This window comes from Eptesicus fuscus, chromosome 14, assembly GCF_027574615.1.
Source record: "Eptesicus fuscus isolate TK198812 chromosome 14, DD_ASM_mEF_20220401, whole genome shotgun sequence".
NCBI lineage: Eukaryota > Metazoa > Chordata > Mammalia > Chiroptera > Vespertilionidae > Eptesicus > Eptesicus fuscus.
In genome coordinates, this window is record NC_072486.1 from 81,791,449 (window position 1) to 81,804,428 (window position 12,980).

The window sequence follows — 12,980 nt, forward strand, 5'->3', positions numbered from 1 at the left end:
GGGCAGGCTGGACACCCACAGAGTGGAAGCTGCGTGCCAGGAGGCCCTGCAACACGCAGGAGAGAAGCAGCTCTATGCAAGGCCTTTGGGGCGTGGGGCTTTGGGGGTCGGGAGCAGGGAGCCGGGCCAAGGCTCCCTCAGCCCCCAGAACCCCAGACTGGCCGTGGGAGAAACGACTGTGTCTTCCACAAATATCACCGAGTGAATGAGAACACCAAGCACCACAGCCGCACACGAACCTGAGGATCACGGCAGGGCCACCTGGCTGCGGGCCGGGGCTGATGCTCACACCGCGAAGCTCTTTCTGAAACAGCGATAGGTCCCCCACCCCACCCACCCCCACCTCACCCTCACCCCACCCATCCTCACCTTACCCACCCTCACCCCCCCCTACCCCACCCAGATGGCCAGTATTCCAGGCCTGCGGGCGTGCTTTCGGGACAGGGTCTGACACCTGCTCGAGCCGCTCTGGGAGCTGGAGGCGCCGCGGACACCATGCTGCAACAGAGCTCCAACCTCACTGCTTCTCGCCGGGCACGAGCTGTCCTTCTCCCGTGGACTCCCAGTCGTTTAGAAATGTGAGCACCAGTCTGAGTGCTGGGCCGTGTGAACCAGGCAGGCTGCATCCGGCCTCCAGCCGGCATCCCGCCCCTCGAGGCGCCCCCGGCAGAGGGCCTGGGAGACGTGGGCTCCGGAGTGTTCTGTGACTTGCTCCCAAGAAGTCATTTGAAAGTCACTCACCCCCTGGAGCGGTCGTTCTCCCAGAAGGAGGGACTGAGAACCAGAGAACCTGGAGTGCGGAGCGAGAGCCAGCCCCCAGTGCCACCACCGCCGCCCACCGCCGGCACTCTGTTGTTTTCCTGCCAAATCTTGCAACCGACTGGCCTTCTTGGCAGGTCTGCCTGGCATTTCCCATGTGGCTGTGATGACAGCAAAGGGCCTCAACCAGGAAGAATAAGGTGCCTCTGCCCGGCCCCCAGCCTGACCGGACCCTCCCACGGAGGCCAGGGAGGTGAGGCCTTCCACATTCAAGTGCAGCCGGTGGAGAAGGCGGGGATCCGCACGTGGCCGTGAGGGACAGGGTTCCGCCACGGAACAGACAGCGAGGAAAGCCTCTGTCGCATCTTTAATTATCCCGACAACAGAGCACAAAGGCAACCGCTTCAAGTACATTCTGATGTGCATGCTTGCCGGGCGGAGAGAGGCGCAGAGTCCCAGGGCGACGGTAGCAACACCACGCGTGCACTTGGAAGACTCGTGGCCCCGTCAGCCCTGCAGATGGAGAAGCGGGGCCGTGAGCGACAAGCGGCAGGCGCGGCTGCTCCCCTCGTGCCCTGGGTCTGGTTTCTCTACGAGGCGCTCCGTTAGTTAGTTGCCCATGAAAAAGAGTTCTTAATGCAAAGCTGGAAAAATGCTGAGAGCGGGAAGGCACTGGGTCAGGAACGTGAGACACGGCCGCACGCCTGCCTGCAGGGGGCGCTGCGGGCACTCCCAGAGCTGGTGGCCAGGACTCTGCCTTCACGCTGGTTACTCAGGTGGGTCACCACAGCCAGAGACGCTGGCGAGCCCACGGCTTCCGGTTTACCTTCCACCAACTTACAGACTTAAACAGCCAACACACCGATGCCACCAGGCGGTAAACTCTGAACCTGCTAACAGCGCACACGACCAGAAAAAACCTTTTCCAGAGAAATCAGGACCCTCCACCCCTTGCTTAGAGGGCCTGACCATGGGCAAGCTCCAGTGTCTCTCTCTCCCCCCCCTCCCCCCACCGCCGGGGCCGCTTGCCCCAGCGCCGCACCCGAGGGCCCCTGGAGAAGCCACGCCATGCCAGACCCTGGGCACAGAGGCCCCAGGGCCCCAGGCCCTGCCTCGGGAGCGGCTGCTCCAGACCTGCCCAGGGGACCGAGGCCGGCCTCTGCAGAGCGGCCTGCAGACAGGCCACCCACATTGGCTGCCCTGGCAGAGCCCAGCTTAGATACTGGGGCTCGAAGCCAAAGCATGGCAGTAGCCTCAAAAAGCCCAAGTCTCAGTCATGGCAAAGGGCAGAGCCCCTCTGGCTGAACATCAAACACCGAGGACCTCCTCCCCAGACCCACTGACCCAGGGTGTGCGCCACAAGGTGCCACCGAAGGAGAGCTGTGCCCAGGGGCACAAGTCCATGCCCAGCAGCCACTCCAGGCGGACAGGCTGGACGGAGACACCGGCACGGCCTGAGGACCCGGCACCCGGCCCGTGGCTGTGTCTGTCGGGAGAGGCCAGGAAGGCACTCCGCAAGGGGCCTGCCCTGGACTCAGGGGAGCCTTGAGCACAGGGAGGTTCAACCAGGATCAGCACCCTGCCCTCTCCTCGGGAACCCTCCTTAAAGGGCCCCGGGACTTTGAGAAGCAGCCAGGGACCTCCCTACAGGGCCAGGGAACACAGCACCCGATGGGGCAGCGAGCCCAGCGAACAGGTCTGCCCACAGTTCCAGGGGGCCTGGGCCGCCTGGGCCCACGGCTGGCAGAGGCACTGAACAGCACCCAGCACAGCACCCCAACTTAGGAGTGTAGGTCCCACCATGACACAGACAGAGCTGAGGTTCTCCAGGGCGAAACCCACACGGAGTGTGTCGGCTCTCACACGAGGCGGGGAACCAGGAAGCCACCGGGAACAGAGGGCTGGCAGGGACTCTCAGGTATGACATACTAACGAGGCTGTGCGCGGCTCGCTTTATTTCTATAAAACTATTACAAAATATTCAAAAATACAGTTTAGTAAATTTACAGCAGTTATTCTCAATTTATTAATGCAAAAAAATCCTTGTTTATCTCTGTACAAACTACAGGCTCCATCCACATGGGCTCATTGCTATGTGCACTTTTAAAAAATATCATTTTCTAATAAATTCTTTGAAGTTAAAAATAACATCTTCCAGTTTGTCAAAAAAAAAAAAAAAAAAAAAAAGAAAAGAAAAAGAGAAAGAAAAGTGTGTGTGTGGGTGTGTAACAGTCTTGACTTCCAAGAATGTGGCCAAAATGGTGATGACAAAGCAAATATTCATCCATGAGGATACGAGAAGAGATGACTGTGACCTTGGAAATTAGTTAAATTAAAAATAATATATTTTCATATTTTACACTATTTCAAAAATGAAATGTAATTCAGTTAGGTATTGATCTCTCAAAAATCTAATTTACAATTCTGTGTATAAAAATAGACTTTGTGGCCCCGCGGAGCTGAGTTCACGCGCTGAGAAGCGGAGCGGGAGAGCAGGCGTGGCTGTCGGCGGAGGGACGTGTAGAAAAATAGACTCTGCGCAGGTCGCTTGGCCGCACACCGCTCCCCCGTGAGAACAGTTCACACGACAATAATAAATTACCAAGAAGCAAACTATTTAAGGCTCTTGAAGGTCCGGTTCATATTATTTAAAACATCTATTCATACCAAACAAATAAATAGCCAGGAGAGGTGAAAAAAACCAAAATAAAACAATAACCAAAAGATTCAAAAAATAGATATGAACTAAACACGACGCCAGAGCTCCCCGGGTCTTGGTTTCCTTATAGCCTATTTTGGGTTGTCCTACTTCATTATTATTATTATTATTATTATTTATTATAGTTAACGTCTCATTCCGTGCGCTTTCCCGTGTCTCCTGCCGTATCGCGCCGTTGCCCGTCCCTCCCTGCCCGCTGCAGGCCTTCAGCTGGACTTGACCGCCATGCCCAGCGGGTGCAGGGCCTCGCCGTCCAGCAGCCAGGTGCCTAGTTGGTAGAGCAGCTGCGAGTACCAGTGGATGCCCGCGGCCCCTGACGCCCCCGGCTCGGGCTGGGGGATGCGGCCGCCACCCCCGCCGTCGCCGTCGCCGCCACGGAGCGTGCGCACGGGCGCCAGCGCGGCCAGCAGCGCGTGCGCCAGGCGGAAGGGCGCGAAGGCCCGGTGCGCCCAGCTGTGCTCCTCGATGACGGCGTAGCACGACGCCAGCACCCGGTTGATGAGGATCGTGCCCTGCGCCGTGAGCGGCGCGTATGCGCCCGTGGCCTCCTCGCGCAGGGTCACGCTGTGCACGGCGGCGGGCAGGAGCCGGCGGTCCCCACCGCGCTCCGCCACCACGTACACGCGCTGGCCCGGCCGCACGCGGCTGGCAAAGAGCGCCCGGCGCCCAGGCGCGCCCCCCGGCGGCCGACCTGCGCCCGAGTCGTTGTGCGGTGCGACGAAGAGCAGGTGCGCAGCGGTGAGCAGCAGGCGCTCGCGTGGCTCCCGCGTCTCGATCACGTAGAAAACTTTCTTGGCGCCGTCGTCGCGGTCCAGAAAAGTGAGGAAGTCGCTGTAGAGCAGCTGGCCCTGGTCGTCGGCCGCCAGCACGCGGTCCCCGGGGCGCAGGTCCTTCACCAGCTTGGTGCCGCCCTGCTCGAGGTGCACAGTGGCTGAGCCCGGGAAGCAGCCGCCGGATTTAGCCGCCACCGAGTTCTCTGCGGGGAAGAGCGAGAGGAAAGCGATCAGGGGGTGAGTCCCTAGACCAAGGCGCGTGTGAGGAGGGGTGCACGCAGGGGGTCCCGCGCGCTCAGACGAGGATGCGCACAGCTCTGTGGAGAGATTTGGAAGGGCTGGTTCCGCGCAAAACCTCTCTCCCCGAGCCCCACCGCCAGGGCGACAAACTTCAGATGCAGACACATTCCTTAAGGACTCTTCCAGGACTGGGTTGGCGGTGATAAAGGTAGGCTAGCTAACTCCTTCCCTTCCTCCCGCCTCCCACCCCGCCCCCTGCTGAGCACACACCCAGCCCCGCCGCGAATTCAGGAGGTATTTGCTCTCCACTTGGATTCCTCAGGAAGCCTCCTTGAGCTCACCGGGCGCCGAGGCGCTCCCGCCCCCGGCGCGGGGCGCGGCGCCCCCTCCAGCGCTCCAGCACCCGGCTACACCGCGGGGACCCCTCACCCGCCCGCCCCCAAGGCCCTCGGTGTCAGGAGACGGGGCGGGGGTGAACATAGCTGGAGTTGTAGCAACTGGACAAACATTCCAGAGCACCGGCGGAGGTGTGACAGCCGGCGGTGCGGTTTTCCATGTAAATCCAGTGAAGGGCGGCGCGGTCCCTGCGATGGCTGCGCTCGCAGGGACGCGCTCTCGGAAGAGGGTGCTTCCATTTCTCCTCTCCCGGCCGCCGCCGCCCCTCCCTGTTTGCTCAGGTGCAGCCCCCGCCCCCCGCGGTTCACACGCGGCTCTCCGGCAGCCGGGCCCCACAAGCACTGTTTGCACAGCCCGGCCTCTCTCCCGGCTCTCAAGATGTGTATTTGAATTTTAAATGGCGGGGCTGCGGCAGCGCTGGAAGCGCCGGTTCTCAAGGCCCCTTGACGACGCGCTGTTAGGAGCCTCCGCCGCTCCGGGGGCTCACTGTCCGGAGGACAATGATCCGAGCGGCGGCGCGCTGGGGGCCGGGAGGAGGGGCGCGGAGGCCCAGTCTTCTTTGCATTCCAATCTCTGGGATCATGCTTTTTGCAAATAGAGATCGCGAGAAAGAATCTTCCTGCTGGAATTACCGAGGGTTTTTAATCTTCTCATCGGTTTCTCCGGCATGAAGCGCGGGCCTGGCCGTGGGAGGCCGCCGCAGCCCCCGGAATGCGGCCCGGGGCGCGGACAGCCCGAGTCGTCGAGTCGCACGACCCTGCTTGACACGCAGCGCGCCGGGCCGGCCGTGTGCGCGGAATGCCAATGAGCAGCTCTGTGCGCGGGTCTGCTCCGCGGGGCCCTGGGCCGGATTGCCGCTGCTCATTTTCGAGGCGACCTCTAGGGAGCACCCCCGCCAGGGGGACCCCGCGGACAAGGGCGGCCCCAAGAAGGGGCCGCGCGTGTTCGAGTGCAGCCGCGAGGTCCCGGGAAGGGTGCGCGGTTGATTGCGGGGGGCGGGGAGGGGGTCAGGGGAGCGGCAGTAGGGAAGAACCCCGCAGAAGGTTCCCCGCGGAGCCCCGCGAAAGGGGGGCGGGCGCCGCCTTTCCTACCTCCGAAGGCAGGGACCCCCTCCCCAGCGTCCCTGACACTCCTTTCTTCCTGGTGTGAATAGAAGCCACTCTTTTCCTTACCTACTAAGTCTTTTTCTACTCACATCTGCTGCTCAGCACCGCTTAGGGGGAATTCGGTGTGAACTGTTTTGCTAAACGCGCCCACGCAGGCTAGAGGGAGATGGGGCCCTCGCGGGCTAGATGGACATGGGCGCAAACAGTCGCCAAGTTGGGACATTGGCGCTTGTGGGCGTAAAGCCTTCCTTCCGGAGCGATTCCTCGCCAGCGACTGCGCGGGGCGTTGCAGGCCCGGGGAAGGGAAGCGCTCCCAGCGGACCGGCCGCAGCTGCAGACTCCTTCCCGGCCCTGCCGGTGGCACGGGCAGCCGAGCTGCTGCTAACCAGCCGGGCGGTGCTTCTGGGCTTGCGGCGTCCAGATGCCGAAAGTGGTGGCTGCTGGGTTTATTACTCCCACCAGGCCTCCCCCCACGGCTGTGCCAGTGAGTTGAGCTAGTTTAGAATCCGCAGGCGCTCCTGGGAGGGGAGCGGACAGGGGCCTCCACCCCGGACACAAGCTCCTGTTCTGGGGCAGGGGTGGAGAGGTGGGGGCGGGTGATTCTTAAGCCCTAAATGAGAGGAAGGGTGAAGCCAGACCTGACTAGCCAGCAGGGCTGCAGTCTCCCATCAGGAGAGTGTCCCCCACCTTTCTCCCCCGTCTCCGCCACTTCCTGTGGGGGCTCCCGGAAGCGGGTGGGGTGGCTCAGGAGACACATGCCCCCTGCATCAGTGTCCAAAGGACCTCGGGCCTTTGCAGCCTTAAAGGGGGGGGGGGCAATGCCTGGCTGGGGTCAAGCCTCACAGAGTACACACCTACTGCACAAGCACATGCCCTTCTCTGGCCTCCAGCCCCCTCCCTATTTCTGTGGCTTTGCCTTGAATCAGGCCGCAGGGCACACAGGTGACATCCTCTGGGTGGATGTGGAGCTGGGGGAGGGGTGCCAGTGGCAGGGATGGGGGTACAGGAAGGGGGTACGGGAAGGGGGGTCACTCACCTGCTTTCACAGAGCAGTGGATGTGTGCTTTGGATTCGTAGTACACCCAGTCGAAGCCGGCCTCCACGGCCAGGCGCGCCAGCATGCCGTACTTGCTGCGGTCCCGGTCTGACGTGGTGATGTCCACGGCGCGGCCCTCGTAGTGCAGCGACTCCTCAGAGTGGTGGCCGTCCTCGTCCCAGCCCTCGGTCACCCGAAGCTTCACTCCTGGCCACTGGTTCATCACTGAGATGGCCAAAGCATTTAACTTGTCCTTACACCTCTGCAGAGAGAAGGGCAGCGAGGACATCAGCACCGGCCCACACCCGCCTCCCCGGCTGCTCGGAAGTCCCTGCAGCCCAGGGCGGTGCCAGCGGTGAGGCCTGGAGGGGGCGCCATCAGCCCGGAAGAGGGGCACCGGGCTGGGGAGGGGTGTCTGCAGGAGGAGCAGCTCCCTTTAGAGAGGAGCTGAGGGCCTGGCTCCAAACCCTGAACGAGCTGAGCTCCTACCCCAGCCTGGGGAGCAGGTGAGACTCTGGGGGAAGAGTGAACTGTGTTTTCAGACAAAGGCTGCAGAACCCCCCGGGGGTCCCCTTGGCCATGCCTTGCACCTTCCCCAAGGTGTCCCCACCCACTGCCACCCCTTGCTGTGGCCCACTTCTCTGCACCTGTGAGGGCTCCACCCTTCTCCCTGGGGAGGCACACTCCCTCTCCTGGAGGCCAGAGGGAGGCCCAAGGTGCAATTTTGCAGAAAGCAAGCAAAACACACTACTTCTTCAAGAGCCCAAAGCCTCACCTTATCTTCGGACCCTCCCTCCCGCCCTAGGCCTATCTGAGGTGAGAATGAAGCCAAAGGTAGAGAGGGCGGTGGGACGCTGATAGCAGAGCGGAGGGTGGGCGAGAGCCAGCAGTGAAAGGCCCAGGGAGTTATGATTTTCAATGCGGCCGGGCTGGGCCGGACGACAAACAGTCTTTATCTGGAAGCCGCATTCCTGGCCGGACTCTCTCCCCGGCGTGGCTGAGGTCTGCTTGTGCCTCTTGTTTTCCTTAACCCGCTCCCTTCCCCCTCTTGTTTTCTTGGCTCCGGCGCAGAATGGTGTCCGGCAAGTTTGAAGAGCAAACTTCAGAGGTGGAGGGAGGAGGTGGGGAGGGAGAGAGGGCGTGGGGCGGGAAGGTGGGGGATGGGGAGTAAGAAATGCCTGAGGCCAGGGAGCCCTTCGTCTTGGGGACTCTTCCTCTGAACCCCGGCCTTCGCCTCCCCACCCCCATCCCCCCCCCCCCCCCGCAAGGAAGCTGCCGGTGGGAGTCAGGAAACCAGCAGGCGGGGGCCACAGGGTGCGTGGAGCTGAAGTCTCCCACATCCCCGCATATGCGCGGGTCCCAGAGAAGGAAGCAATAAAACAGCTGAATCCAGTGCGTTTGTGTGGCTGGGAACTCGCTGGGCGCGCATCCTGCTGCGGGCGGGGTGCGGGATTGAAAAGGACAAGGACACAGCCTGACGGCATCCCGAGAGGCCGACTCCCAGGGACGCGCGCGACAGTTTCAAGTCGGTGTCTGCAGAGGGCAGGGCTGCCTCCTCCAGGCGGGCGGGCGCTCGGCTGGGGAGCTCGGCTCCCCGCTGGACCCTAAGAACCGCGGGAGAGACTCATTTCCTAAGCGTGGGGGAGGGGCGCCCTTGCAGACCGGGATAGGATAGATTGCGCAACAGGAAAAGCCCTGTGTATTTGGCAGCAATAAAACGCAGTAATACGGTTGTAGAGTTAAACATACAACAGATGGGGGAGGGCGGCCCTGGTGGCAGGTCAGCGCTTGCAGGTTTCTGGGCCTGACAGCCGTTTTCTTACCCCCCCCCCCAAAAAAAAAATCAGGAGGGCAGAGTTTGAGTGAGGTCATCTTGAGGATTGAACACGTTTTACATGAAAATCAATCCGTAAACTAGGGTCAGTTAACAGCCGGGATGCGGAGCGGCGGCGCAGGCGCACACCGCCCGCACGCACGAGCAGACACCCGGCGACCCGAGCCTCATCCCGCCCCAGCGCCGCTCTCCTGGGGGCACGTGGGGCTCCCAGAAGGGCCCCCTGGCAGCTGGCGGGGAGGGGGAGGGCCGGATGGGCAGGACACGGGACCACCCTCGCGTCCAGAGCGGCGCCACTTGGACCAGAGGTGAAGGACGCAGGCGAGGACGCAGGCCCAGGAAGGCCCGACTCTGCTCCCCGCGCCCCCCTCCCTCCCGGCGCGGCGGCGGCCAAAGCCGGGGAGCCCAGGACGGCCATCAATTCACTGGGTCGTGTGCCGCGAATCAAGCCCGGCTCCTGTGCAGCCACCGTGAAGCCCAGCGGGGCCGCCGGGCCGCTTTGTGTCGCCGAGGCCCAGCGGCTCCCCACGCCTGAGCTCCCACTGCCGCCCCCGTCTGCGCAACCGCTGCGCGCCCGGCGCGGGAGCGGGACCGTCCCCGGCAGCGGCCTGCGGGCTTCCCCGGCGTGGGGGAGGGGCGCTTCAACTTCAAAAGAGACCCCCTCCAGTCGTGCGCACACCTCCCCCGCTCCTCCCCGCTCCGGGACACCAGACCTGCCCCTCAAATCAGGGAAACCCTCCCGAAGCCCACACCTGAGCGCGGGGCCCCAGGGCCGCCACGCACCCAGAAACCTACTCAACCGGCGTCTCAGGCCGATGCCCTCGCGGCCCTCAGCCCGGCCCCTCGCGGGCCCCTGTCCCCTCAGAGCGGGCCGGCACCCCGCCTGGCACTCGGGCCGCAGGGACGCGGCGTCTGTCTGCGCTCCCCCCTCCTGGTTAATATTAACCAGGAGCTCATGCGTCCAGAATGCTCTCAGAGTTCCACTGGGGACGATCTTGCCACGGTTGAGGGACTTGGGCGGCAGTCACAGTAGAGACAGACGCACGGAGGCTCGGAGGGCCCGGGGAGGAAGGGCGCGCACCTGAGCGGAGTCCAGGTGGTTATCTGAAGCGAGGGCCCGCGGGCGCGCGGGTTCCCCAGGAGGAGCCCTCACCTCCTCCGGCCTGGGGGGCGGGCTGTCTCACCCCTTCGCCCCAGCCTTGCCCCTCATCACCCACGTCCTCCGCCTTCCACCCCTGCCCCGCCCTCCCACTCGTGGAATCAGAGCAAAAGGTAGGGCGGGAGGGGATAAGCCAAGGGCACCTTCCAGGCTGCTCCCCAGCCACCCACGACTTCGGGGGGACATGTGTGGTGTCCATGCTGCAATTCGGGCCTGGCTCTCCCCACCCAGCTTGACGGTGGCTGCCCCTCCCCCGTCCTTTTGTGCAGGGAACGGGAAAAGCCACTGCCCAAGGAAAAAAGTATTTGTTTTCGTTTCTCCGTCTGAAGGAAGTTGACAGAAGGTCAGAAGTTCAAATGCTGCCAGCGCACGCAGCGGCGAGAGTGGCGGGGCGCGGGGCCGTGGGTCCCCGGAGGGGCGCCGGGCCCGGGAGGCGGCGGAGCCCTGGCACCTGCCCTCCCGCCCACGCGCGGGCGATCCCCGCCGTCCGGGCCCTGCTTTTAGCGGAGACCGCGCGGCGCAGGGCGCGCGGAGGGGCCGCAGCCCGCCCGGTGCGCTGAAACTCGAGCCGCGGGATCGATCTGCCCGCAGTAAGTGGAGCCGAGTGCGTCTGCCTGGGTGTGCGCCTGCTCCAGCCCGGTCTCCCTCCTGCCCGGCTCCGAGGGACCCCGAGTAGTCCCCCGCCCTCTCGCGGGAGCAGGGTGACCCGGGGTCGGGCCGGGACGGACTGGAGAATTCCCCGCCGCCGACAGCGCGCGGGCGCCCGGAGGCCTGCGTGGAGTTAACCGGGGCTGGCGCTGCTCTGGGCACCTGCGCGCGCGGCCACACTCGCGGTCCAGCTTTAGGGTGGTCGGAGCAGATGAGAGAGAGCACGGGGGAAGGACCTTCTCCTCGGCTCCCTCCTCCCAGGCTTCGCGGCCGCCCCGAGCGAGCGGTCCCGGCTCCCAGATGGGCCGCCTCGGGCCGGAGCGCGGGCCCCTGCGGCTCCGTCCCGCCGCCCCCACCCTCCCCGCACTCGCGCCCCTTCAGCGCCGCTCAGTCAGCTGCTATGCGCTCCTAGCCCTAAAGGTAGGACTTGACTATTTTAATAGGGCAATAAAAAGGATGTTGACCTATATTTGCCAGGAAATCCATTTCTAGCTTCAGTTCTACGTGCTCGGAGTTTCAGACAGCCCGCCCCGGGCGGGAGTCTCCGGCGGCAGCCGCGAGGGAGAGAGGACGCAGGTTTGCTTGGTTCCTCTCTCCAGCCCCCTGGAGAGTCCCCGGGCGAACGGGTTGCAAACCGGCCTGATGCGGTGCCAATAAGTTCTAAGTCCCTCCCCTCAGGTACCCGGCCAGGAGCACGAACGCATATCCTTAAAGAAATATCGATACATTCGCACTCTGCCGGCACCACTGCCGCCGCGAGTCGCAGGGGAGCTGGTGGCACGCCCCGGACTAGCCAGCCCCCTGAGCCCCGGCCTCGGCTCAGCCCGTCTTTTGCCGCCTGAGGGGCAGCGGCGGGGGGTGTGGTGGAAAGACAGCACGGAGGAGGGAAGGCGGCTCTGAGACGATGCTGAGGCCACAGTTGTGCGGTGAGCTGGAGGCAGCCCGTGGGTATGGGGGATTTCTGCCCCTTCCCTCATTTCCACTCCTAACTTGGAAAGGGCAGACACCCCTAAAGGGAAGGACTCCCTAAGTCACCCGCCAGAGTTGAGGCAGGATGGGAAGGCCAGCCCAGCCAGAGAATCAAATCAGGGCCATCTGTGGACCACGTCTCCCGGCCGCCTCCCCCACCCCCACCCCAAAGTTTTCAGCTGGACCCTTCACCTGCATTCCCTCCAGGAAGAGGAAGGGATGGCAGGTGGACAGGTGGGTGGGGAAGGCTAGGGGGAAATCGCCTTTCTGTCTGCCCCAGAGCAAACACACGGTCTGGACTGCCCGGTTTCACAGAACCCCCTGGTAAGCGACACATTCCACGCCCGGCCCTGGGCTTCTACCTGAGTCATCAGCCGGTCCGCTCCCGTGTTCTCCTCGTCCTTAAATATTATGTCGGGGTTGTAATTGGGGGTGAGCTCCTTGAACCGCTCCGAGTTTCTCGAGATCTTCCCTTCATATCTTCCACTGGCCCCCAGGGTCTTCTCGGCCACGTTGGGGATGAACTGCTTGTAGGCTAAAGGGGTCAGCTTTTTGGGGTGCCGCCTCTTCCCAAACCCCCTGCCCGGTCCGCACGCCAGCCCGGAGCACATCAGCAGCGAGGAGACGAGCAGTACCAGCAGACATCTCGCCAGCGGCAGCATCTCGTCCACGGAACCCAGTGACTTCCAGGCCGTCCCCGTGCAGGTCTGTGCGCGCGAGTGCGCGAGTGTGTGTGCCTGTGCGCCCTCCCTTCCTCGCCGGGCTCGCTGCTGGCTCCCTTGCTCGCTCTCTGCCTCGCTCTTTCTCTTTCTATAGCACCCTGCCCGCCACCAGTGCCGGGGACTCTCTGACGATCCCCACCCAGACGGGGGCTGGAGCGGCAGGCTGCTGGTCGCTGATAACGGAGCACATCTGAGTTGGGGCGGGAGACAGCAATCAAAAGACAAAAAGAGTCTGATTTTAAATGGTAGCAAGCCTGGAGAGCTGTGCGAGAGGCTGTCTTCAGTACTATATTATAGCTGGCAGGGGCGCATCTGATTGGCCAAAGCAGCACAGCTTCGCTTCTGATGTTAACCCTAAAAAAGACTAGATTTTTTTCTGTTGCTGCTGTTGCTTTATTTTCACCTGAAGGCTTTGAGTTAAAAGGAAAGGAACAACACCTTTGCTAAGACAAGGGTGGGTGTGAGGGACGCCGCCCGCGCTCGGGGTGACATCAGTTACCCCCTGCTTTGTGCGTATCTCCCTGTTCCCCCTTCACTTCCCCCAGAATGGTAGGTGCTTCAGTTAAAACCAACTTAAGTTTTTAAAGGACGGCCTAGACCCCCCTCCCAGCTTCAATCT

General features: G+C 62.9%; 1 protein-coding gene across 2 annotated transcripts; it reads right to left on the reverse strand.

Moving 5' to 3' along the window:
* Positions 1-3,684: 3,684 nt before the first annotated feature.
* SHH (sonic hedgehog signaling molecule) lies at positions 3,685-12,304 on the reverse strand. 2 transcript variants are annotated; one of them, XM_054726444.1, is made up of 4 exons: positions 12,002-12,304; positions 7,030-7,291; positions 3,868-4,454; positions 3,685-3,804 (listed from the first exon to the last, which is right to left on the reverse strand). In XM_054726444.1, exons 1-4 carry the CDS (start codon positions 12,299-12,301, stop codon positions 3,685-3,687), a joined length of 1,269 nt encoding a protein of 422 aa, XP_054582419.1. In that variant the 5' UTR covers positions 12,302-12,304. The 2 variants fall into 2 exon arrangements, with proteins under 2 accessions (XP_054582419.1, XP_008154666.2); XM_008156444.3 differs by having other exon boundaries at positions 3,685-4,454.
* Between the last annotated feature and the right edge of the window lie 676 nt (positions 12,305-12,980).